A 27,844-nucleotide genomic window follows, 5' to 3' on the forward strand; every position below is an offset into this window, starting at 1 on the left:
TTTTCCTAATAGCATTTCTTGAATTCTTTCCCTTGTTATTTAATATCAGCTGATTTAGTATAGATAATTATTTTTGTATATATTTTGATCTATTTTCGTGTTCTTTGTCCTGTCCTCCTAGTCTGTTTTTCTATTCTGTTACCTAGTAGCAGACAGTTTTAATAATCGTCACTTTATAATATGTTTTAAAGACATATGTAAGAGCAAGTCTCCTTTTGTCAGCCTTTAAAAAAATGTACTCTTTGGGATTTCCCTCCTCCCCATATAGGCTTTATTATTAGTTTATTTATTTATTTAAAATATTGGTAATATGTAGAATATTATCATCTTAACTCTGGTCAGTCTTCCCAGCAGGGAATATACTCCTATATGTATTTTAGTATGCCTTTATTTAGGTCACTAAAGTTTTGTAGTTTGCTTTTAAAAAGCTTTGTTTTTTTTCTTGGTATCTCAATATCATACAAACTCATGCTCACACTTATACATACACATACATATACAAATACACACACATATTTAGACACATACACACATATATACACAAGTACAATATACATTCATACACATATACACAAACACATAGACTTATATTTATATACAAATATATATTTATATATAATATATACACATACACACATATATGCACACGCACAGATATACACATACAATCACATACACATGCAGGCAATATACAGATGAAGACACACATGCACACATGTATACACAGACATATACATATCCATACATAGGTGCACATATTTATACAGATACATATCTACACATAAACACACATGTTCACATATACATATATGCATGCACAAAATATGCACTACATATATACAAATATACAGCTACACACATACATATGCAGACATATGCACATGAACACATATACACATACATATATACATATATAGACACACAATATACTGTATACACATACACAGAGACATATACATATACATGTACAAACACACATATGTGTATGTGTGATCATTTTTTGTAGCTTATTGAAGTATAATTTATACTTCATTTGGTATTTTAAGGTTTGCAAAAAGCTTTACAAATATATCTCATGTCATCCTCCCAATAATCCTGGGAAGTAGATACTATTATTACACCCATTTTACACATGAGGAAACTGAGGCAGAACAAAGGTAAATTACTTTCCCAGGATCCTACAGATGGTAAATATCTCACGGCAGATTTGTTTTTAGATCTTCCTTTCAGGATTAGCACTCTTATCTACTATATCATCTGGATATGAAACCCTACTTGAGATACTTAACTAGCTGTGTGAACTGAGGAAATCAATTAACTTCTCTGGGACTGAATTCTTCACCAGTAAAATGAATGTTTTCAACTCAGTGACTTTGAAGGTTGCTTCCAACTCTAAATCTTATGAATATACATTTAGAAGAACAAGAATAATGATAATAATAAAAAAATTCTACTCAATAATAACATCAAAATTATATCAAATAATAATAGTATCAAAAAGGGCACGATTTAATGTATTATAAAGGAGATATTCCTCAGTGTTGTTTTGTTTGTGTGTTTTGAAAATAAGAATATATGTATTTTACTAAAGGAATAAAGCAACACACTATCTTTCCTTGTTTATAAAGAGTTTGTGTAATAGAAGAATGATTTATTTGAATTGTTGAAGAAATCCTCCTGAGACCCATCTAACTGGCAGGATTTTTCTGCTAGTAGGAGAAAGAATAATTTAAATTATTTTCTCTATCTCTTTCTTTTAAATTGAACAATTTGAATTTATTTTTTATTGAATTGGTTCTGGTATTTGTATATAACAACAAGGGATTGCGACTGGGTGCAGAAGTCTAAGGTGCTTCATCTGTTCTGTCTTGAGTAAGGCAGTCTTCTCAGCTCTGGACTCAGGAATGTGTATCCTGAGATCAGTCCTTAGGGATTCTGACCTTTGACGAGGTCAGGCAAGTACTTTCAAATTCTTTGGCTTTTTATAACCCCACTCTGGAGTCCCCAGGGATAATGCTTTGAAGCTCAGGTTTCAGTTCATGTTTAGAGTTTCCCCCAAAAATGGAGAGTAGAAAGGTACAATAATAGTTCAGGTATAGGTCAGCTATTTATTTTCTCTTCCACACAAATGCTTGCCACACATGATCCACAACTTATAATTACTATAAGATATTCCTGGAATGTTGAGATTTTTAAAAAATATCAGCACATGATGCTGTTTGCAGGATTTCTCAATAGTTTCTCTTTTTTTTTTTTTTTTTTTTGGTTTTAATTTACTGTCCATTCAATTTACTTCAGGTTTGTGTCCAAGCCAGGCCTTGAGATACCCTCCTAGTGATGGTCCATCTCCTCTGAGAGGCTCTCTGATGGATGTAGAAAGGGGACCTACTTTGTCAATTGAGGACCCAGGATCTCCAGACTTCTAAAACTTTCAGGCAAAAATGTCCCTCTTAAAATCACTGCTTAGCCACATCTGATCAGGCAAAGAAACAAAAAAGAAAAAGCAGCTAAAATTTTGAGATCCAACCTTAAGTGTACCTCGGGCAGTGCATGTGATTTAGCTGTCAGGTGCTCAGTAGAAGAGAACACAGCATGAAGAGTAGGTCATTCCCTTTTAAATATCTGTGAGTAGCAGGAAGATTTCAGAGAGGCCTGGAGAGACTTACATGAGCTGATGACAAGTGAAATAAGCAGGACTAGGAGATCATTGTACACAGCAACAACAAGATTACAGGATGATCAATTCTGATGGATGTGGCTCTCTTCAACAATGAGATGATTCAAACCAGTTCCAATTGTTTAGTGATAAAGAGCCATCTACACCCAGAAAGAGGACTGTGGGAGCTGAGTATGTTTCATAACATAGCATTTTCACTCTTTTTGTTGTTGTTTGCTTGCATTTTGTTTTTCTTCTCTCTCTCTCTCTCTCACTGGTTTGATTTGATTTTTCTTGTGTGCCACAATAATTGTATAAATATGTTTGCATATATTGGATTTAACATATATCTCTATCATGTTTAACATATATTGGACTACTTGCCATCTAGGAGAGGGTATTGGGGGAAAAGAGGGGGAAATTGGAACACAAGATTTTGCAAGGGCTAATGTTGAAGAATTGTCCATGCATATGTTTTGAAAAATAAAAAGTTTTAATAAAGAAAAAATTTTAAACTAAAAAAAATTAAAGATCGGTGAGTTGCTCAGTGGCCATTGCTCAGTGGCCATCCAAAAACTTGTTTCAACATTTTGGGGCACACCCTCAGGCATGGAGCCATGTAGGCCTCTTAAGCTTTTGGAAGTCTCCAATAGCCTTCAGTGCAAGCTCCCTTAAATCTCCCCTCTCCTCCCCCAGGCCCTTTTCTATATATACTCCAAGTATTGTAATTGCCTATTATATCTATTTTATTCATGGCACTTATACTATGGCCCGTGGGCCAGATGCAGCAGCTGAGGATGTTTATCTCCCTCCCAGGGCTATGAAGTTTCTTTATTTAAAGGCCCACAAAACAAAGTTTTTGTTTTTACTATAGTCCAGCCCTCCAACAGTCTGAGGGACAGTGAACTGGCCCCCTATTTAAAAAGTTTGAGGACCCCTGCTTTAAGCTATTAGGCACTGTGTAGTATGGTGCAGGGAACAGAGGACTTATATTCCTGAGTTCAAATTCTCTGTGTAATACTGGGAAAGTCATTTATAACTGGATTTGCCTCAGTTTCCTCATCTGTAAAATGAGCTAGAGAAGGAAATGGCAGTATCTTTGCTGCAAAAACCCCAAATGGGGTCATGAGGAATCAGATATGACTGAAAAACAACTGAGCAACAGTATTCTCTGATCCTTTAATAAAAATCTAAATTAAAACTTTCTAAGCACATCTTTTATATGCAATTACACATTAAAAATAGTAATATGGGGAACATAAGTAATTAAGCCTAAGTGGAAGCTCAATAATAATATTCTGAATAATGAAGGTTAAAAAACAAATCGAACAAGCCAATTCTGTGAAAGAGAAGGATAACATCGTTCTGTAAGAAATTACTAGCAGGATGATTCAGAAAGGCTTGGAGAGACTTACATGAACTGATGCTGAGTGAAATGAGCAGGACCAGAAGATCATTATATACTTCAACAACAATACTATATGATGATCAATTCTGATGGACAAGGCCCACTTCAACAATGAGATGAACAAAATCAGTTCCAATTGTTCAATAATGAATAGAACCAATTACACCCAGTGAAAGAACTCTGGGAAATGAGTATGAACCATTACATAGCATTTCCAATCCCTCCATTTTTTTTTTTTTATTTCCTTCACAGGTTAAATATACATTATTTCAAAGTCTGATTCTTCTTGTGCAGCAAAATAACTGTATGGATATATATATATACATATATTGTATTTAACATACACTTTAACATATTTAACATGTATTGGTCAACCTGCCATCTGGGGGAGGGGGTGGGGGGAAGTAGGAGAAAAATTAGAACAAAAGGTTTTGTTATTGTCAATGCTGAAAAATTACCCATGCATATATCTTGTAAATAAAAAGCTATAATAAAAAATAATAATAATTTCAAAAAAGAAAAAAGAAAGAGAAGGATAACAATAACATAAAATTTCTGCAATATAACTAAAGCAACACTCAGAATTTTTTTTGAAGTAAAAAAAAGAAAAAGAGGCTTAATGAGCTAAGTATTCAATTAAAAAACACTAGAAAAAACAAATCAACAGTCAAAATAATCACGAAAGGATAAATCCTTAGAATAGAGAAGACATAGATAAAACAGAAATTAAAGTAGATTTTGTCAAGATACTAGAAGACTGTTTTCCAGAGCTAAGGCACCGCAAGCAAACTGTGCCCTCAGCCTGGCGTAACAACAGTCCTTTGTGCTGACCTTGTAGATGAGATCAGCCTCAGCAAAATCCCAGAATTGTTTCTGGTCTCGAAACCCTCTTTTTAATGAAACTTGTCACATTGTTGCTGTTACTCCTCGTTGTTAGGACTACAACTCACCTTGTAGTCTTAGGTATAAGTATTCAGATCTGGCCTACACTAAAGTGAATCCCTTTCCACAGATCGGAGCTCTGGCATATGTGTCCCTCTCGACAAGCCTATTTCCTCCCTTTGAAATTAAACTTCTGTTTGATTCCTGACTACTGCGGTCTCTTAAACCTGTTTTGTTCAACTCTGGACACCCACAGGTTTTGGTCCCAGTCTGCTTGACAATCTTAAACAGCCCAGAAAGGGAATGAAGGACCAATCACAGAGAAAATACCAAGAGAAAAAAAAAGAAATCTAGTCCAGATAGGTTTATAGGTAGAGTCTATCAAATATTTAATGCAAAATCCATGTGAAACAAATTATTCTCAAAAAATGAGAAATAAAACACTCTACCCAGCTCCATTATTTTATTTTTTGTTTTATATTTTAAATGACTTTTTTTTTCCAGTTACATGTAAAGGCAATTTGTAACTTTTATTTTTTAAATCAGATTTTGATTTCTGAATTTTTCCTCCCCTTTTTGCTTCCCTCCATAGACAGTAAGCAATTTGATATATTATATATGTGCAATCATGTAAAACATGTTTCCTTTTTATGTTTTGTTGACACATTATTTTGTAAATACTATTGTATTTTTTCCAATTACATGTAAAGATAGTTTTCAACATTCATTTTCATAAGATTTCGTGTTCCAAATTTTTCTCCTTTCCTCCCCTCTCTCCAAGATGGCAAACAATCTGATATAGGTTATACATATACAATCATGAAAACATATTTCCACATTAGTCATGTTGTGAAAGAAGAAACAGAACAAAAGGGAAAAGCCATTACAAAAAAACAAAACAAAACAAAACAACCCCTAAAATGAAAGTAGTATGCATTGATCTTCATTTAGACTACATAGTTTTTTCTCTGATTGTGAATAGCATTTTCTGTTATGAGTCTTTTGGAATTGTCTTGCATCATTGTATTGCTGAGAAGATCTGAGTCTATCAAAGTTGCTCATCAACCAATATTGCTATTATTGTGTACAATGGTCTCTTGGCTCTCAGTATCAGTTTATGTAAGTCTTTCCATGTCTTTTTGAAATCTGCTTGCTCATCATTTTTTATAGTACAATCGTATTCTATTACATTCATATACTACAACTTTTCCAGCTATTCCTCAATTGAGGGACTTTCCCTCAATTTCCAATTCTTTGACCACAAAAAAAGAGCTGCTATAGATATTTTTGTATAGATAGGAACTTTTTCCTTTTTTATTATCTCTTTGGAAAACAGACATAGTAGTGATCTTGCTCTATCAAAGAAAATGCATGATTTGATTGCCTTTGGGTATGCTCTCCAAATGACTGGATCAATTTACAAGGCCACCAACAATGCATCGCTAGTGTCCTAGTTTTCTTGCATCTTCTCCAATATCTATCATTTTCCTTTCCTGTTATATTATCCAATCTGGTAGGTGTGAGATGGTACTTCAGAGTTATTTTAATTTGCATTTCTCGAATCAATAGAGATTTAGAGAATTTTTTCATATGATTACAGATAGGCCCAGATCCTTTATAAGGAAAATAAGGGACTAATACTTAAACCAAGGAAAAAGAAAGAAGGAAAATCTATTGTTTAATATCACTAATGAGTTTTGGTGCAAAAAATTTTAATACAATCTTAGCAGAAAACATGGTGTAATGCAGGGGTGACAAACTCATATAGAAATGGATCCTTGTTAGCTGCATATTTGTTTAGAAAACCACAAATCTACATTATCTATGTGTTATAATTTTGTTAAACATTTTCCAATTTAATTTTAATCTAATTCTGCCTAATTTAATCTTGTTGGAGGCTATTTGTGAATTTTGACATCTGTAAATGTTGGGGGTTTTTGTCTGTTATTGTTGTTGTTTTAAGAGGATCAATGACATCATAGGGTAATGCCATGAGTCACTTGTGACTTGGATTTAAATGAGACAGAGTTATACAAAGTGATAAGCAGGACAAAAGTCAAGATGACTGGCAATAAATGGGAAACATTTGATGTCTGACCATGCTCTAAATGTTTCAGTTGCCTTTCATGGTGGGGGGGAGGAAGTCTTCCTGTGCTTGGGGTAGACACTCTAAAAGCCAGATAGGCACTGAAGGCCCTGTGAAGGTCTCTGCAAGCCCTCCCACCAAAGGTACTAATCTTCCTTGAACATCCCATACACCCTACCTATGATGTGATGAGGAGATAGATAGCTGGCCTCAAAGCCCAGGGGACTGGAGCTTCATTCCCAGTTGGAATACTGGCTATGTAACTGTGAGCAAGTCATTTAACCTTCCGGCAACTTTCTAGGCCTCCAAGTTGTATTGGAAGAGGAAATTGCCTTACTTGTGACCTCCCTATACCAATGAAATCAGAGGTATAGGTCCTAAAAAAGAATCTAAGTCTATACCTACAAAAATAATGCTCTATTTCTATTTTGGACCAATTGGCTCAATGTTAGGAAAATAATGTAATGATACTAAAAACACTCAAAATCACAAGCTAATGAAATCAAAAAAGCATTTATTAAGTGGCTACTATGGTAAATATTGGAGAATAAGTCAAGATAGTTCCTGGTCTCTAGGAAATCATTTTTAAATTTGGGTAAGGAGCATATGAAGGAGGATTCCTCCCTAGGACAGATGAAAAAGTCCAGAACAAAAATGAAAAAAAATTTGATGCAGATTTTCTCTCCAATCCACCATTTCCCTTCTTATCCTAGATATATTAGTGTTGTTTGAACAGAAGCTTTTTAGTTAATAGATTATAGGGTTTTGGTTTTTTTGCCCAATCTGTTGCTCTTTTTCATTTTGTTAGATTTCTAAAATCCATTCACATTTTTTTTTTCAGTTTTAATGGATTTTATTTCAAGTATACTGTCAAAATCATATGTGGGGATTTCAGTATTCATTACTGAAATACATTTATTCTTCATAGCTTCAGATGGACCCTATTTCAAATGCACAATTCCAATGCACATATTGTATATTTGTAGACAGGTTCTACAAAACTAACAAAGCAAATCTGAACAATGACTCATGCTGTAATGTCAGAGGAACTGAGGCAAGATAGAGATTAGAGAGTTTTTAATATTTTATTAATGGAGAGCTTGACGGGGGCAAAACAGGATCCATGTTGATTCCAGTTGGCTGGATTGGACTCTTGTCTCAAAGCATCCAGCAGCAAGTCAGGGATTTATGGGGCTCCATCTATCAGGGAAACAAAGGCAGAGGTGGGAGTAGAGCATTGGTGAGCAGGAACTTCCAGAAACAGACCATAAATTCAGTTCTGACAGGCTGGGGTTAAGGAAGGATCATAAATTCTGATAAGTTGGGAGGCTAGAAGCCAGAATGATTGAGATAGGAGATCTGCCTAAATATCTTGAGATAAATCATCTACATTTTATGACTTTTTGGAATGCTAGTAGTCCTGGCTTCTAGCCCTAATTATCTCAGTCCTGATAGCCAGGAAGGGGGTTTGCCACAAGGGAGATTGAGGCAGAACAATTTAGGGAAACTGAGGCAGAACAATTCAGGAAAATAGGCATAACAATGCCTAATTTAAGAGCAGGAGTGAAGGAAGAAGCAATGATTAAATGCTTTTTTTTTTTAAAAATTGGATATTCAGTTTTAAAAATAAAATAATTCATGTTTAAAGTAATGAATTAGGTTTATATTTTTCTCCACCAATTTCTAATTTTTTAAAAATTATGATTTCCCCCCTTCTGCTGCACATACAGTATTATTTCTTCTGTTACTTCACTCCCCCCCCCTTCCCTTCCCCACACAAAGTGGAACTGTTCCCACTGGCTTTCCTCTCATGGATGATCTCCTTTTTTCTTTTGTTACTGATGAAGTTTCAAGAATTCAAGAAGTCATCTGTAACAAATTCCTGAACTCAAATGCACCTTTCAGCCAAGGGAGTAGTTTTATTATGATGTCATAAGGGGGGGGGGCAAAGTTCCTAACAAACCTGTCATTTACAAGGGGAAAGATGCCATAGGACTGGCAAAGTTCCTAATGAATTTGCCATTGACAAGGGGGAAAGTTGGAAGTAATAACCTGAAGCTATAAGGCAGGAAAAATTCCTAATGAATTTGAGATTAACAAGGGTAAAAATGGCAAGCAAAGTTCCCTAGCCAAACTCTTCATTAACAAGGGGGAAGATTATTATAATGCCATGAGGCAGGCAAACTTCTTAAGGAACTCACTATTATAAAGTGAGCAAAATGCCTAAAGAACTCACAATTTACTAGTAGAAAGTTGGGGGGGGGGAGATCTTTTATAGTATAAAAAGTAACCTTGGGGGTTGACTTCTATAGCTTGGCCTCCTAATTGAATTCAATAACTGTGGAGTCAAGATAATCATGTCAGTGCTCCTTCCCTATGGTCCATCTAGACACTGGCTTGCTAAGAGGGACATAGTCTTTTTTTGGAGTCTCATTCACCTTTTCCCCTTTGTTTTGTTTATTAGTTACTCTTTCAACTGCTGCTGTTGACTAATTTTTTATTCATCTTTTTTCCTTCAGTGAGTCTGATAAATTCTCCTTCCTTTCCTTTAGTCCTGTTTTTAAGACTTCCTTCTCTCCCTCCCTCCTTCCTTTTTCTGTTTTCTTTTTTCCTTCCTTCCTTCCTTCCTTCCTTCCTTCCTTCCTTCCTTCCTTCCTTCCTTCCTTCCTTCCTTCCTTCCTTCCTTCCTTCCTTCCTTCCTTCCTTCCTTCCTTCCTTCCTTCCTTCCTTCCTTCCTTCCTTCCTCTTTCTTCCTTCTCTCCTTCTTCCTTTCCTCCCTCCCTCCCCTCACTTTCATATTGGCAGCAGTTTGGAGGAAAGTTGGGGGTAGGGGAAGAACCACAAAGCAGGGGGATCAACACAAGGCTATTCAACAGTCAGGCTGGGAAGCTAGGAAGGCTTACGCCTGGGTGGTCCTAATGTGAGTGGAGGGAAGAGGAGGCTTATGGGAAAGACGCTGAAGAAATAGAAAGGTCTGCAAATGGCAAGTGATGGGCGGCGGGAGGGGAGGGAGCGAGCGAAAGCGAGTAGTCGCAGATGACAGTGCTACGAGTTTCAGTAACTTGGGGAGGTCGTCCATGGGCACTGAAGAGATGGATTTGGCGGAGTAGGGAAGATAATAAACTCTGCAGTAGACACGTGGAATCATTAATGGATAATTCCAGCGTTCAGCCCAGGCTCATCTCGCGCCTCCTGCCAGGGAGTGGCTGATTGGTTCCTCCTCCCGCTTCTTCTCTCCCCCCCTCCCGCGAGGCTCAGATTGACTCCATTGCTCCTCCTCCATCTTTGGCTCTAAAGTCACTGATTGGTTCTTTTGGTTCCCTGGACAGCTTCTAAAAGCCTCGCCCCCATTTCCAAGGCCTTGATTGGTTTCCTCATCGGGACTTCGCCTTTTTTTTTTTAAAACTGGGGGGGCCAACTCGACTTTATTACCGAAAAGATGAATTCAGATATAAAACAATGAAATTGCTATTTTTAATTTTTGGCATCACATAAACTAATGGATAGGAGAGCTTGTATGGACAGAAATGAACATGATGTCCTGTTTGGTACACTTAATTGTCTAGGCGACTGCGGGCCTCGCGTTTATATAGGGGGCGTAGCTAATCATTTCATGGCAGCCAATCAAGTTCTCCTGCTCCTGGAAAGGGAAAGGCCGTATGTCAGGGTTTTTGGGATTCGTAGTTTCTTAAAAAAAAAAAAAAAGGGCCTCTCTGCGCAGGCGCAGGCGCAGTCTCCAGGCCAAGGATGCGCGCGGATTTTAGTCGCCATTAGAATAGCACAGATTTAGGGACTCGGTCCCGGTCCTGAGATGTAGCTCCGCGTGTTACCAAGCCGGGCAGGGCCCTTTCACCAGGTAGTTGGGGACCTAGGAAAGGGATCCCCAGCATTTGGGGAACGGGGTTTACGGCCTATGAACCTTCTTAATCTGTGATGCCGCGGAAAGAGGGGTCTGTAAAGGGGCGGGTCCGCTGGAGGAGAGGCGTGAGAGGCGGGGTTTCTGGGGGAGAGGCGTGAAGGGGCGGGGCTTCTGTGAGAGCCATTGTGGGGGCGGGGGAGAAGCATTAAGAAATCTGGGGGTGGGGAGGTCACTGGGGGGCATCAAGGGGCGGGGCCTCTGGGGACAACAAGAGTCGGGGTTGCTGCGGGGTAGGCGTCAAGGAGTGAGGTATCTGGGGGAGAACCAGGAAGGTGCAATGGTGCTGGGGGAAAGTCATTAAGGGGTTGGGGGGTAAGATTCATTGATGGGGGGAGTGGGGATAACGACCTTTGAGGCTTCTTAATCTGTGAGGCCTTGGAATGAGGGGGTCTGTAAAACATCTAGGGGTGTGGCCCTGGGGGAGATGCATGAGGTGGGGCTATTGGGGAGGGGTCATCAAGAGGTGGGCTGTTCGGGGGGCAGGATACTGGGGAGGGAAGCATGGGGGATGGGGCCTTTGGGGGAAAGTCATGGGGCCAGGACTTGGCTTGGTGGAGGGAGAGAGGGGGGAAAGGAGGAGGCTTTGAGGGCTGCTGGGAGATGAGGGAGGGAGCGCCCCATGGTTGGGAGGCACAGGGGCTCCGTGTTTGGCGTGAGGAGCCTTTGGTCGAGGTACAAATCTCTGAGGAAGGGGGATAAAAGATGGGGGGGCCTGGGAAGGAGGATCAGGGCGGGGTCACTGGAGAGCTGCAGAAATACTGAGGGAGGCAGTCTCAGAGCTTCATTGGGGGCTGGTGGGTTGTGAATATGAGCACTGAAGGAATAAGGCTGCGGAAGTGGAAAGGTTGAGTTATATTAGATGAATCTTTGAGTCTATGCAAAGCGTGGGAGAAAGGCCTCATCACTAAGAGAAAGCAGTCAGGGCCTGCTTATGGATCAGGCTTAGGTCAGAATTGAGTCCAGCCCCCTCATTTTACTGGCGAGGAAGCTAAGGTTCAAGTCCTCTCAGATAATTGGCACCCTCTGACTCCAAGTCCTGTGCTCTTGCAGTACTCCCAATAGCTGCCTAAGCAAGAAATGGGGCACTGGAAGGAAAAAGGGGGGCGGGGAAGACCGATGTTTTTTAGGTCAGAAACTATGGGATGAATGGTTTGGAGGATTTAGACGGAGGATCTGCTTGGTTTTTCTTTTCCCCATTGATTTATTTGCCACTGTTGTAAGATGCTCTGATTTGGGGCCAGTTTTCCTTGTAGGACTTAAAAAGATGTGGAATGAAAGCTGAAGCAAAGGATTTCTTTTTTAAAAATCACAAATTTCCTCAACTGATCCCTCACTGTAGTGGGAGATAAGTGGTATCCTGGAGGTTATACCAAGTTGTGATTGTGAGTTTTAAAGGCTGCTACTAAGATGGAAAAATTTGAAATATTGTTCCAGAAAGGGACTTCTTAATTGTGATCATCATAGCTAAAATTGTAAAGTGCTTTAAGTGCATATTAAGTGCAATATGATACAAATTAAATATGTGCAGTTCTTTTAAACATATTTCCCTATTTGTCATATTGTGTAAGAAAAATCTGACCAAAAGGGAAAAAGGATACTCTCCCCATGATACAAATCATAGCCCCTCCAGATCTAGAAATGCTTTATTATGTCTCTTCCTGCACTTAGCATTCAGCTAAACTTCTGGACTTTGTATCTTGAACTCTGCTAGCAGCAGAAACAGGACCCAAAGTCATTTCCCCAAAGTGATAAGATCACAGGATCATAGTATTTAGAAACTGAAGAGATAATCTAATCTACTTTTATTATTTATTAGTGATGAAACAGACCCAGAGATATTTTATGACATACCTAAGATGATTAACCTTTCAATTTTTTTTTTTAAACTTGTAATTTTTACAGACACCGTGGCCACATAGCCAATGGAAAGGACAACAAAGGTAGGATATGCATCTGGGTCTTCTAACTTCAAATCTAGTACTCTTGATGTCTTACTACATTTCCTTGATATAGTAGCTTTCATATACATACACCATAGTTTGTATAAGTATGTCCCTCTGGTTGTGATTCAATGATACTGGTTTCTTTATTGGTCCTTGCACTAGAGTCTCCATCTCCCAGCTGTGTGTATTTTCACTGGTTGTTCCTCATGTCTGGAACTCTTTCCCTCCTCATCACTGCATCTACCTTTTCTGGCTTCCTTCAAATGTTAAGATCCCAGTTTCTACAGGAAGTCTTTTTCTGATCCTCTTCTTTTAAAAAAAATTTCAATAGCATTTATTTTTCAAAATACATGTAAAGATAGTTTTCGATATTCATTTTTGTAAGACTTTGTGTTCCAAATTTTTCTCCCTCCTTCCTTTACTCCCCTCTCTAAGACAGCAAGCAATATGATACAAATTAAATATGTACAGTTCTTTTAAACATATTTTCCTATTTGTCATATTGTGTAAGAAAAATCTGACCAAAAGGGAAAAAACTGTGAGAAAGAAAAAAGCAAACCAAAAGTAAAAATTACCATACTTCAATCTACATTCAGTCTCCATAGTTCTCTCTCTGAATAGAGGTGGCATTTTCCATCCCAAGTCTATTGCAATTGCTTTGAATCACTGCATTGTTGAGAAGAGGCAAGTCTATCACAGTTGAGAATCACATAATTTTGTTACTGTGTACAATGTTCTTCTAGTTCTGCTCATTTTACCCAGCATCAGTTCATGTAGCTCTTTCCAGGCTTTTTTGCAGTCAGCCTGCTTATCATTTCTTATAGAACAATAATAATTCCATTGCATTCATATACTATAACTTATTCAATCATTCCCCAACTGATGGGCATCCCCTCAATTTCCAGTTCCTTGCCACTACAAAAAGGGCTGCTAAAAACATTTTTGCACATGTGGATCCTTTTCCTTCTTTCATGATCTTTTTGGACTATAGATCCAGTAGTGAGACTTTGGGAATAGTTCCAAATTGCTCTCCAGAATGGTTGAATCATTTTTCAACTCCAACAGTGATTAGTATTCCATTTTCCCCTACATTTCCTCCAGTATTTATCATTATCTTTTCCTGTCTTCCTAGCCAATCTGAGAGGTGTGAAGTGTTTTCTTACTTTGCATTTCTCTAATCAGTAGTGATTTAGAGCATATTTTTATATGACTAGAAATGGTTTTAAGTTTTTCAACTGAAAATTATTTATTCATATCCTTTGGCCTTTTATCTGGTCTCTTTCTTAGTGCTAATGCCTTCCCTCTGTTGATTATTTACAATTTTTCCTATATATAGCTTGTTTATAATTTACAGCTCCTTATCCCATTAAACTGTGAGCTTCTTGAGCAAGCACTGTTTTGTTTTTGTTTTTGCCTTTCCTCATATCCCCAGCCCTTAATATGGTTTCTGGCTTATAGTGGAAACTTAATGAATACTTGTTGACTGACTGCTGTTTCTGTGTGTTTCTCCCCACAGTGTACCTTAGTAGGATATGTGCTGCTCAGCTTGTATCTGAAGAAGATACAGATATGAATAATACAGTGAGGAAGAAAGATGCTGGAAACACAGCATCCTTGAATGAAGAAATGGCCACATCCTCAAGTCCTCAAATTACGCCTCTGTGTGAACCAGATAAGGTCCCAAGTATGGAGGATACTAGGGATCAGGAAACAAGAAGACGAAAAGACACATTAAATCCTGCAGTCTCTCATCAGAACTTGAGATGGTTTCAGCGCCCTGAAGTAGCTTCACCTCAGGAGGAGGAACTGAGCCAAATCCGGGAGCTTTGCATGCAGTGGATGGATCCCGAGACTCATGGCAAAGAGGATGTTTTAGATATGTTGGTGCTGGATCAATATGTGATTGTCCTCCCCAGAGAGATCATGACTTGGGTGAAGTCACAGCCTTCAGAGAACAGTGAGGAAGTGGAAATCCTCTTGGAAGATTTGAGCCAGATGTTTGAGGATAACGGTAAGAATTTTAATAGGAATAGAGAAAGAAGAAATTCTTCTCAAGACATAAGAGGAAGTTAGACCTTGAAGTGAGAATAGAGCAAAGGATCATTTGGGGAGAGTGTTGCCCATAAACTCTTAGACTTGGTCTCAGTAATGCAACTTCTCTAAGTTACATCATGTATGATCATTTTCATTTTCCAGTGAAGGGGTTAAAGAACATATAAATAGTTATATGATTTCTTCAGATTGGTTAAACCAAAATCAAGAGTCCCATTCCTCTTACCATTTACTCTCTCTCTCTCTTTTTTTTTTTAAATGAGGCAATTGAAGTTAAGTGACTTGCCCAAGATCGAATAGTAAGTATTAACTGTCTGAGGCCCAATTTGAACTCAGATCCTCTTGACTTGAGGGATGATGCTCTATCCATTGCACTATTTATCTGTCCCCTTTCTATTTGCTCTTTTAGCAAGCCATACTGCTTTTCTGATGGAAAAGGTTCATTTAATTATCTGTGAAGTTCTTTTTCCTACCTGGATCAGGACACTGCTTCATCATATATAAAATAAGAAATATTTGGAAAATATTTTCTTTATTTAAAAAAAAAGATAATTGTATTACAGAGAATCTGAGTTACAACTTGCATATTACTGAATGATTTAGACACAGAACTGTGCATATTCTGATTCCTAGAGCAGAACTCTGTTCCTTTGCACCATACTATAATTCTTGAGTCAGACTTGGGCTTCTATTTTTCTCCTCCCTTTCACTCCTTTCCTCAATTCTAAGGGTGAGTGGGGATTGTTTCTAGATGATTTATTGTTGTTTTCTATAGGAAGTGTTTAGGGGAATTTCTAGCCTCATGAACCTTGAAAATATAAGATTGGGTTTCTTCATAGGTTCATATTCTTTCCACAGTTCTATCTTCTCAGGATTCTGCTGTTTCCCAGGATCAGAGCTCTGCAGAAAAGGGAGCAGCTTCTGTGCCTCTGCCAGATGAATCCCAGGTGAGTGGGAACTTTTGTTCTTTCCTGAAGTATCATGTAGAACGTGCATTTTTCAAGTATACATTTATTTTCTTTCCCCATCCTAGAATTAATGCATTGGGCCATACTAATAGATCAATCATGTCATACTCAAATAGAATTAGGGCTACTAAATCATACATGAGGATTCCTGTTGCCCACATATTAACATTATTTAAGCTCCATTGTATTTTTATTTATTTTGTTAAATATTTCCCAATTATATTTAGATCTGGTTTGAGTATACTAAGGAATGTTAGGAGCCATTTGTTTGATACCACTGAGTAAATGCTGTTTATTATGTGCAGTGATCTGCAATTGCCTGGTAGCCTTCCTTAGTGCCCTTTCCCTCTTTACTTAATGTTCACTCCTTCATTTAGTAGAATGAAAGCCCCAGGAGGTTGGGGACTGCTTTATTTTTGTCTTTGGTTAGAATGATGCTTTTCACATACTAAATATGAAGTGTTTGTTAAATTGAATTCAAGTAATTCAAGCCTCATATACATAGAACTTTGCTAAGTGCTGTGAAGGATACAGAAAACAAAATAGAAAAATAGTTATTCCATCAAGAAGCTTGAATTCTCTTTGGAGAAACCAGATAGACATTTTTCATGGTTAAGGACTTACATTGTTTTTTAAATGCAAAAATTAACTGGCATAGGCCATAAATGCTTTATGAGTTGAGAACCAGCAAATGAGTGTGAGCTAGAATAATCAGGAATGCCAAGTATAGGAAATAGACTTTAAGCTTGATTGGAAGAAAGAGTGTGGGCCAGTTAGAATGAAGAGGTGAAGTAGATTATAGATGGGGGAAAAAATCAAGCACAGATTATGGTGGGAACTCATATATTTATCCTGGCTGAAACAACTGAGGTTTTTTGGGTAGAATGAGTGGAGCAGTTGAGCACAGGTTCTTCCTAGTCTTCACTACTTCAGAGTAAGGGTAACCCCATGTCTTTAGCTCTGCAGGCCTACCCCATCTTAATCCTATAGGATTCTGGATGTTTTCTTGGAGGCCATGACTTCACCAAGCAGGATATATAGTAGAGAATTGTTTATTATTTGACTTGTAATACTCAGAACTCTTTATACTGTGAGAATCACTTATTAGTAGCATTACCTTTCATAGAATTCCATATTTGGTCCTTATGGAAAGGCTAGGTTTTTTTTTTAAGTTTTTTTTTTTATTTCAGTATATTTTTATTTTTCTAATTACATGTAAAGATGGTTTTACACATTCATTTTTGTAAGATTTTGAGTTTCAAAATTTTCTCCCTCCCTTCTTAAGCTCTGTTCTCCCCAAAACAGCAAGCAATTTGATTTAGGTTATACATGTACAATCATTTTAAACATAAGTTCCATATTAATCATGTTATGAAATAAAAATCAGAACAAAAGGAAAAAACCATGAGGAAAAAAAAGCAAGCAAACAAAAAAGGTGAAATTAGTATGCTTTGATCTACATTCAGTCTCTATAATTCTCTCTCTGGATGGGGATGGTATTTTCTATCCCAACACTTTTGGAATTGTCTTAGATCAGTGTGTTGCTGAAAAGAACTAAGTATTATATTGTAGTTGATTATTACATAATCTTGCTGTTAATCTATATATCGTTATTCTGGTTCTGCTCACGTCATTCAGCATCAGTTCATGTTAAGTCCAGATTTTTCTGAAATTAGCCATATACCATAACTTATTCAACCATTCTCTAATTGATGGGCATCCACTTAATTTTCAGTTTCTTAACATTTTACATAAACATTTTTGCACATGTAGGTGCTTTCCTCTTTTTTATGATCTCCTTGGGATACAGATCTAGTATTTGTTTTGTTGAAACTAAGGACATGTACAGTTTTATAGGTCTTTGGGCTCAATTCCAAATTGCTCTCCAGAATGGCTAGAGTAATTTATAATTCCACCAACAATGCATTAGTGTCCCAGTTATTGTACATCACTGGAGATGTTAGTTTTTGAATAAGTGGGAATGTTTTTGGTGTTTTTAGGACTCTGTGACATTTAAGGATGTGGCTATAATGTTCAGTCGAAAGGAATGGTGGCATTTGCAGCCAGCCCAAATGGAGCTGTACAGGGATGTGATGATAGAGAACTACAATAACATGATCTCTGTGGGTAAGAACATTTTTCCTGTGTGACTGTTCATTGCTTCCTCCTGTATTAAAGGCTGTCAGACTGAAACAATTAGCTGATGGCTAACTCAATAACTTTCCTCATTTCTTGGGCACCTAGACAATAAATATACTTCCTATTCCTGTTCCTGGTGAAGGTCTGTCGCTCCTATCTTCTGTATTCCCAAGTTGTGACTATAAGGTCTAAGAAGTACAAACAAGTTAATTTGCTTTCAAATGAACTATGTACTCTGTTACCTTCCCCCTCAACTGCCTTTATTGTGCCCTAATGCTAAGTGTCCTCTAGGGCTCCTTTATACTCTCCTCTGCCTTCCTATTCCTTGCATGTTCTCAATTCTTTGATGAGGAAGGGGCAAAGATTTCAATTTGACTTGGATCTTTGTATTCTTCTCATTTCTTTCTCCATGAGCAGGGCTTCTTACTTCTAAGCCAGAGCTGATATCCCAGTTGGAGAGAGGGGAAGCTCCATGGATGCGGAGCAGAATTGTCTCCAGAGGTTCTGGTGCAGGTGAGTGAAAACTAGGCAACTGAGTCATTGCAGAGAAGAAACTTTTTCTCAACTGTGAAAGTGTTGGTCGGATATCTTTTACCCGTGTCCTTCTTTACTTTAGTATATTATTTTCCTACCATCTCTTTTAAGTTATTCTTAGGTTTAGAAGAAGTAGTACCATTTTTCTTCCTTGAAGTTTGCCCTTCCACAGGTACTTTGGCTTCTGTTACATTCTGCTTCCTTAAGCATACTGAGCCCAGGGAAATTGCTACTTCTAGCATATTATAAATTTTTTTTAAAACTTGAAAGTTTAATTAAATTTCTTTTAGACTCAGTTTTGTGAATTTTGAATTTTAATTTTAGCAAGATAGGGCACACTGTCATTATGCACAGCATCTATGACAGTTTCAGGATGACCCTTCTCACTCCATTAGATAATTTGAGGGAGTCTATTTACTTGACTACTTTGATCATCTGGTCTGTCTTCATTAAACTTTGGTGTGGAGTCACATCAAAACTTATCATGTACGTGTGAACCAAAATGTCATTTTTGGGATTATTTTAAGATTAGTATTACAAACAAAATCTTTCAGTCTGATCACCAGTAACTAAAGAAAATTATTTGCAAATTAACTAGAGTGATATTTCTCATGACAGTCATATGGAATTTTTCATAAGAAACATTAATATTTTAAAATTTAATTTAATCTTTCCTTTTTTTTTAAAGTTTGTAGTATTTATACTTCTGAAGTTGTCAAAGCTTAAAATTGCCCTAAGACTTTTGGGGTACCCTATATTTTGATCTGCCTATATTCTTTTTTATTTGAATTTTTAATATTTAATAAGTTTCAATTTTATTTTTTTCATTGAATTAAAATCTGCCTTTTCTCCCTTCTACTTCATCTCCCCTCACTAAAAAAAAGAAAAAGCCCTGATAACAAGTAATAATGAAACAAAACAAATCCACACATTGTTCATGTTAAAAAAAAAAATCTGTTTCATTTTATGTTCTGAATCTTATCACCTTTCTGTCTGGAAATCCATAGCATGTTTCATCATTAGTCCTCTGGTTGGACATTGTATTGATCAGAGATCTTAAGTCTTTTAAAGTTGTTTCTTTTTTCAATATTGTTATTATTGTATAAATCGTTCTCCAGGTTCAACTTGCTTCTCTTATCAGCAGTTCATAATAGCCTTCCCATATTTCTCTGAAACTCTGTCCTTCATTTTCATTCAACTTAAGGCATATCATATTCATTTATCATCACTTGTCCAGCCACTTGGTACTATCTTAGTTTCCAATTTTTTGCCATCATATAAAGAGCTGCTATAAATATTTTTGTACATAGGGATCCATTTATTCTTTCTTTGATCTCTGAGGTATAGATCTAGCAATAGTGTCATTGAGTACATAGTTAATAATTTTTTGTTCAAATTATTTTCCAGACAGTATCAGTAGTATATCAACCTGTTTTCCCACAGCCCCTCCAGCATTTGCTTTTTTGTCAACTTGACAATTCATAGGTGTGAGGTGAAGCTCCAAAGCTATTTTAGTGTGCATTTCTCTAATTATTAGTGATTTAAAGCATTTTTAATATAGCTTTTGATAGCTTGGGTTTCTTCTGAAAACTGATTTTCATATTCTTTGATCATTATTAATTAAGGAATGGTGTTTACAAATTTGAATCAGTTCCTTATATTGCCTTATATTCTTTAAAAATACATTTGGTTGATTCTGCCCATTCTAGATACTTTCTCTTTCCTTTCATTCTTTTATTTCTTATAAACTGTGTTGTGCAGTTATATGTCTAAAGTCACATAAGGCAGTTAAGTAATTGAACCAGAAATCAAACTTAGGGGATGATAATATTTTTGTGCTACTTTTTTTTTTTTAAACACTTGTGAGGTCAATTGTGATAATTTATATGAAGGAGTTTCAATTCCAGATTGCTGTGTAAATGTACATTATCATTATTTCTAGTCTGAATTCCTTTAAATGTGTTGTGAACACTATTTGTCTTTATTGCTGGGTTCCTCAACATAGCTTTCTAATATTGGGACTTTCCAGGGGCTAACAGATAATCTTGAGGGCAAACAGAATCACTGTAGGAATTAGATAAAAAGAGATAAAGATAAAGTGTCCCCAGTACTATACTACAACTCTCTTAGAAGTAAGATCAGGAATAACCTAGAGCCTGAGAAAAGTTAGAATATCTAGAGAGGAAAGACATAAAGTTAGTTAACTTTTGTTCATTGTTTTATTGTTCTCATGACCTTCAGAAGTTTATCTACACAAAATAATGAGAAATGATTGAATGGCAGTTTTCTTTTTTCTTCAACAAAATGTATGAGGGACATTTCCATATTTTATTTCTTTCAGGTTCTGAGACCAGGTTTGTTACAAAAGAATCAGCTCCAAGACAGGGCATTTATTTGAAAGATTCGTCTCAGGGAATGTTCTTGAGAGATGGTCCCTGTGCCTCTACTTTAGGAAGAGCCTTGAAATGTGAGGAGGACAGTTTGGAAAAGCAACAAGACAACCAAGAAAGACAATCTGGTCAAGTAACAGTAGAACAGGAGAAAACTTCGAAAGTGAGAAGACCTAGATGTAATATATTTAGGAAATACTTCAGGCCAGGGTCAGGCCTTGTTACAAAAAAGAAAGTTCCTACAGGAACAAATCTCCATAAATATGTTAAACATAAAATGAGCCTCAAACAGTATTTAGATCTCGTTAAAAGTAAAATGACAACTCCAGAGAAGAAACCTAATTTTAAGGTAAGGCCCAAAACCCGAAGTTATTACTCAAACCTTTTTAAGTCTCGTAGAATACCTCCTGGGGAAAAAGGTTATAAGTGTAAAGCATGCGGGAAAACTTTCATCTACAATTCATCTCTTACTCGACATCTGAGAATCCATACTGGGGAGAAACCCTACAAATGTTATGAATGTAAGAAGAGCTTTAGGCGACGCTCATTTTTTAATCTACATAAGAGAGTTCATACTGGAGAGAAACCTTTTAAGTGTAATGAATGTAATAAAGCTTTCATCCGGGACTCATCCCTTTTTAAGCATCAAATAATTCATACTGGAAAGAAACCTTTCAAATGTAATGAATGTAAGAAAGCCTTTACCCAGAGGGGGCTACTTACTGAACATCAGAGGATTCATACTGGAGAGAAACCCTTTAAATGTGATGTGTGTAAGAAAGACTTCAGCCACAAATCATCCCTTATTCAACATCAGAGAATTCATACTGGAGAAAGAACCTTCAAGTGTAATATATGTGAAAAGGCTTTCAACCAGAGCACCCGCCTAACTGAACATAAAAGAATTCATACTGGAGAGAAACCATATAAGTGTAATAAATGTGAGAAGGCCTTCACTCAAAGAACACATCTCAATGAGCATCAGAGAGTTCATACTGGAGAGAAGCCCTATAAATGTAGTCATTGTGAGAAAGCTTTCAGCAACAGCTCATCCCTTACTCAACATCTTCGAATTCATACTGGAGAGAAACCATATAAATGTAATCAATGTGAGAAGGCCTTCAGTCAGAACTCATCCCTTATCATACACCTGAGATTCCACAGTGGAGAGACACCTTTTAAATGTAAGGACTGTGGGAAGGCCTTCAGCCGTAACTCATCCCTTACAAGGCATCAGAAAACTCATAGTGGAGAGAAACCTTTCAAGTGTAATGAATGTGGGAAAGCCTTTGGTCGGAATTCATCCCTTACCGACCATCAGAAAATTCATACTGGAAAGAAACCTTATAAGTGTAATGACTGTGGAATATCCTTCAATCAGAATACTCGCCTTATTGAACATCAGAGAATACATACTGGAGAGAAACCCCACAAATGTGATCTGTGTAAGAAAGCCTTCAGAAGTAGTTCAGCTGTTCTCAGGCATCAGAGAATTCATAGTGGAGAATAACTGGGAGTAGGATCATACATGGGGAAGTTTCCGTCATTCTTGTCACTGATTACATACCACAGTCATACAATCACAATCCGCCACTTGGGATTTTTAAAGAGAGATTTCCCTCTTCCTTATAGTACACTGCTTTCAAGCGACAGATTTGCGTGAGCTGAAGCAGGAAGGAGCATTGTTACAAGATCTTTAGTAGTAGAAGTACCAAGCCTTCTAGAGTAACAAAAAGAGGAATCTTTATTAAGTTTCCAACTAGTATTAGAACAAGTGGGTAGTATCTGTGAGTAAAGGGATAAAAAAAAGTCCTGCTAAAGTAATTGAATATTTTAAAAAATACCCCTGTGACTTTTGCTGAGTGTAAACTAGTTGTGAAATATCTTCAGCTTCTTGTACATTTCACCCTGAAAGAAGTTCCTAGTGGTAGGTGGACTAGTGAAGTGTGGGGCCTGGCATTAGATCTAAAAGATGGAGGGGATGAAGCAGGACCCCAAAGTTTAGGAGTAAGAAAGATAGAAAGTTGTTTTGCAGCTAAAAAAATTCATTTCTTTTTCCTCAAGACAGTTGTGGGAGTTATGATAGATATATTCTTTGGTTTCTTGTCAATCTCTTCACTGTACCCTAGGGTTCCATGCAATGCCCTATGCTGCCTTCTCACCATCCAAAGTCCTTCACTGTATTCCCCACTCATCCCTATCTTCCACAACATATAACATTCTAGAATTACAACTTTCCTGCCTCTTCTCATTAGGATTTCTGTTTCTTCAGTGCATCTTAATATGGAAAGTCAGTTTGCACTCCATTCCCAAGATTTAGCTTCCAGTCTGTTCCTTGGAGGTTGAACTATGACTTACTGGGGGATGTTGCCTTCCTTGGCCCACAGATTCCAGCCATATCTGATTCCAGCCTTTCCAAAGCAAAGATCTTTGGAATAGGATCAGAGGAGATGAGCTGAAAGCAGTTTGGATTTTGGGCCATGTGGGGAAATAGGTGAAGTTTCCCCAAGTCCCTCTCTTTTTTTGTTCCTGTCCTTGTCTTCTCTCAATCCTCTTTTGCTTAATCTTGAATCAGGTATTAGTAACTAAAGCAACAATTTTTGGCAACATTATGGTATCATACATCTAGAGTGGGAGGACCTTAGAGAATGTCTAATTCAACTAGTTCATCTTATTGGTGATAGAACAAGGTTATGCAGGTGATAAGTATCAGAGTCAGGATTCAGTTACAGGCCCTGTGACTTCAAATCTAATGTTCTTTTCACTGCATCTCCATTGAGCAGAGAATTCTCAGCATCACCAGGCTCGTTGAAAACATGATTGCCATGAGACCAGAAACGGACACAATCTTTGTCTTTCTCCCTTAGCTATGGTCTCTTTCCAAGAGTGTTTGCTTTACTTTAGTTCCTATATTTAACCCTGTTTTCAAGTTTGTAATTAAGTCCTCCTCCTCCTCCATCATGACATCATCATGATACCAGTATTTTCCAGTTTACAAAGTACTTTCCGATAACAACCTGTTTAGCTGTCCTCTTTTAGGGGCCAGTTATTCTTTCCTTTCAAACTCAGTCCCACTCAGGTATTGGCTAATGACTCAGGTGTGAGCTGATGAGTAGTTAAATGGTAACTCCCTCACTTATAACGAGACAATGGGATTATGGTTGGCAACTATTTCCCATGGTTTTATTCCCACCTCTTTATCATACCCTGGGGATGGCTTTGGTAACAACAAATTGCCTCACCCTGTAAAAACAAAGTTCTGTTGCTTTTCTTTGAAACTCAGCTCCCTAGATCAAGTTGATTTCAGACTCTTAAACAGTGTTTTTTGTTTCTCTAGATTTTAAATTGTCTCTGTCTCCCTTACTCTTAGTATTTTGCAAAAACTAGTTATTAGGGTGATTTGGATATCATTTTCCAACTGATTCCAAATTTACCTTCATAGCTAACGTGTTCTTATTTCTTAATGTTCTTCCCTCTACATCTTAGATTACTTCATAATCTTAAACTACATGAGAGGTACAGTCTCCAAAGTGAGTAAGGTTATAGTCTTATTAACTTCTGCTGTGAGTGGAAACTCTCTCAATTTCTATATTCAGTTTAGGATATCAGTTTTAGGAACAATTTTGGCATATTGGAGCACATGGAGAAGAAGGTGGATGTGGTGTTGTGGATGTTGAAGGTAACACAGATTGTGCCATGTGAAGAACTATTGAAGGAAATGAAGTATTTAGCTTAGTTAAGATTGTCAAGTTATTTGACTTGTCAAGTATTTGAATCAGAAAGTGATTCAGTTTTTTCTCCTCGGTCTAAGAAAACAAGATTAAGAGCAACTCTTGAGATTCTCTAAAGTTGTAATTTTCTCTAACCCTTAAAGCTAATTTTGTAAAGGTGTGAGCAAAAAAAAAAAAAAAATCAGCTGTAGAAGAAAAATGGTTTTGAGTTTTCAACTTGGAAAATTTCCACTAATGACCAAAGGAGATTTTCTCTACCAAATGGAGGTAGATAGGTCTTGCCTAGAGAAGGTAGACTGTTGGAGGTCAGATTTTTGGTGCCTTATTTTTCTCATAGCCCTAAGTGTAGGGCCGTGCCTATGTTGGCCTCTCCCAAAGATTTATTGATTCATTGATTATAATCAAAAGATTCTAGTCATTTAAATCCCTTTGAAACCCTTTTGTAAGGAGCCCTTAGGAATGTAATCAATCAAAATGTAACTGCCAATTCAAACTTTTTCTTTTAATTCTTTAAAAAGATGGTTTTAATTAGATAGAGCAAGTCTTAGCCATCAATCAGTGGGTCCTTTTGGTCCCAATCAGTGGGGACTTGAAGTTCAGGTGTCAGGGAGCAGGGGAATATCTCCAGAATGAACTGTCTATTGGAAAGGAATTTTTTCATCATCTTTTACCCAATGCAAGGAAATCTATCAAGATTGATTCAACTGAAGCAATATGAGTCTTTACTTTCTTTGTTCCCCTTGCTTCCCACATTTTACTTTTGGATACCTCTTCCTGAGGATGTAAGTCTTCTTAGAGTCTTTCACTAAAGACTAGACAGCCCAAGCAGTCTTGGTGGGCTTGATCCTTTAAGACTTAAACATTGCCCAAGATGAGGCTGCCAGAACTAGGGTTGGGCAGGTAGGCGTTGAGACATGTATTCAGCAGTCCCATTCTCTTATCTCTTGGCCAACTATTCCTGGCCTTGATTCTGTGACTCGCCTTTAATATTGCTTATTGCACATAGAAGGCAGAACAATGAGCTGTGAGAAGAAGACAGATTCAAGCTTAAGGAAGAACTTCCAACAATGACAACTATAGAATGTAGAATGTAAATTCCTCTTCACAAGGGATGTTCACAAAGAATTGAGATGCTTACGTGTTGGAGACATTGTAGAAGCCATCCCCTTTGGAGTTTATGAATTAGACTAAAGTCCTTCAAAGTCCTTTACAGCCCTGAGAATGTGATTCTTCGGTTCATGCGATTGGACCTTCCCTGGATCAACCGATTCAAGTACCCACCCATGTCTAGACTGGCCCCATTCTTCAAGAGCCTTTGACAGACTCCCAGTCATGCTGTAATAAGCTCCTTTTGTAAGCTGAGATTCTGGTTAATCACTCCTTAATTAATTAGAGTTCTAACTCAGAATTTCACTATGATATCTCCCAAAACAGAAGCTCTCTGTGTTCTGTGCATTGTTGGCTTTGCTGTGATAGTGGTTAGTTTTTGTGCTTAGCAGCAAACTTGTACCTCAAGATTTTTATTGGAGCATTTGGTATAACTTCCATTGGCTTATTGTATAGTCAAACAAAGCTGTTGTATCTTCTGAGCTTGTTCTGCTTTTCTAAATGGAGTCATACCTTTCTCCCTTTCAAATATTGGGAGGATTTGGTATGACTTCCATTGACTTATTGTATAATCAAGAGAAGCTGTTGTATCTAATGAGCTTGTTCTGCTTTTCTAAATGGAGTCATACCTTTTTCCCTTTCAAATATTGGGAGGATTTGGTATGACTTTCATTGGCTTATTGTATAATCAGGAAAAGCTGTTGTATCTTCTGAACTTGTTCTGCTTTTTTAAATGGAGTTATACCTTTTTCCCTTTCAAATATTGTTGCATGGGAAAGCCAATTCTGCTTAACTCAGACCAGTAAGGAAAAAATGGGAAAGAAGGTAGTGTGGTCCCCTGCTACTGCCCCACTGGTCAAATACCACAGAGTTATGCAGAGTCTCACACTTGGTACTAGTAATGTTTTTTGTTTTTTCTTCAAATACTCTTGCACAGGAAGGGTATTCTGGCAGAATGGAAAAGAGCTGGGTTTGGAGGCATAGGAATCAGGTTGAAGATTTTGAGCATCATCCTTTTTCTTAGCCTCATCTGCCACCTGTGAAATGAGCAGCAAGATAAGATAACTTCTGAGTTCCCTTCCAATATAAAATCTCTGAACTTGGAAGCTACTAAAGTTGGGTTTCCTCCCATTCTAGAGTCACTGGGACGTAGTCCAGGTGGCCTTGGACTTGGTGCCAGAAGACCCAGTTCTATGTCTCTGTTTTGCCACTTTATAGGTGGTTGGCACTCAACAAGGTAGGTCATAGTTTAGTTTTGATAATAAAGTGGGATAACATACGTAAACTGCTCTGTGGGTGTAAAACACGATATAATGTCAGCTTTAGTATTTGTTATTTTCCCTGTAGGAATAGGCTGAGACTTGAGTAAGGTGAAAAGGCTTGGTCATCTGGAGAGGTATTAGAGGCCTCTGTGCCTTTTAAGTGAGTTCTCCTTCCCCATGACCTAAAATTGAACCATCCCAGGCCCCCAAGATCCTCATCCTGAGGAACCTTGGGCCCTATCCTGTTATATCATCTTTTATTTCCTGGGCCTTCTGATGTGGATCTCCTGGATGCTTGTGCTTTTTATTCATCCTCCCAGATATTTTTGATAAGCATCTCCTGCAGAGACCTTGATTTGGAGAAAGATTTCCAGGGATGGGTAGCCTGACACCAGTGGGGGAAAAGTGGGATGGGGAAAATGGAGATGCAGTGCTCTTGCTATGTCCCATTGTCTGAACCCTGAGTAGTTTATACTAAGCCTTGTACTTAGTACAAATAATGTTTAGTTAAAATAAAAGTTTGGTTATAACGATGATGGTCTTACTGTCTCACTTCTTACGTGTTTTAAATGAGAAGATCTTGGGAGGACTTTTTTCTTAAGTTTCGTGTCCAATGCTCTGTTTTCAGGATATTAATCCACTAGAAACAGAGAGGGGTTCTGGTGACTTCTCTATTCTCCTTGTATGTCTCTTGTCCCCATCCCCTCTTTCTTTATTCTCCAGTTCTCTTTCAGCAGCAGACAGAGAAACATGGGTATGAAAAGAGA

The 27,844-nt window shown here is 37.6% G+C and overlaps 1 protein-coding gene across 1 annotated transcript; it reads left to right on the forward strand.

Annotated features, from left to right (window-relative positions):
* Window positions 1-12,093: 12,093 nt before the first annotated feature.
* Window positions 12,094-27,611, forward strand: LOC127545339 (zinc finger protein ZFP2-like). Its single transcript, XM_051972543.1, has 6 exons — window positions 12,094-12,891; window positions 14,411-14,905; window positions 15,805-15,893; window positions 17,915-18,041; window positions 18,471-18,566; window positions 20,929-27,611. The coding sequence occupies exons 2-6, from the start codon at window positions 14,464-14,466 to the stop codon at window positions 22,485-22,487; spliced, it is 2,313 nt and encodes a 770-aa protein (XP_051828503.1). The 5' UTR covers window positions 12,094-12,891; window positions 14,411-14,463; the 3' UTR covers window positions 22,488-27,611.
* The last annotated feature ends 233 nt before the right edge of the window (window positions 27,612-27,844 follow it).

This window comes from Antechinus flavipes, chromosome 1 (genome assembly GCF_016432865.1).
Source record: "Antechinus flavipes isolate AdamAnt ecotype Samford, QLD, Australia chromosome 1, AdamAnt_v2, whole genome shotgun sequence".
Classification (NCBI taxonomy): Eukaryota; Metazoa; Chordata; class Mammalia; order Dasyuromorphia; family Dasyuridae; genus Antechinus; species Antechinus flavipes.

Excerpts from the sequence above, each read along its gene's own strand:
- LOC127545339 (XM_051972543.1), top strand. The coding sequence starts at position 14,464 with ATGAATAATACAGTGAGGAAGAAAGATGCTGGAAACACAGCATCCTTG. Across the intron at positions 14,906-15,804 it reads CCAGATGTTTGAGGATAACG|TTCTATCTTCTCAGGATTCT; the intron begins GTAAGAATTTTA and ends TTCTTTCCACAG. Across the intron at positions 18,042-18,470 it reads CAATAACATGATCTCTGTGG|GGCTTCTTACTTCTAAGCCA; the intron begins GTAAGAACATTT and ends CTCCATGAGCAG.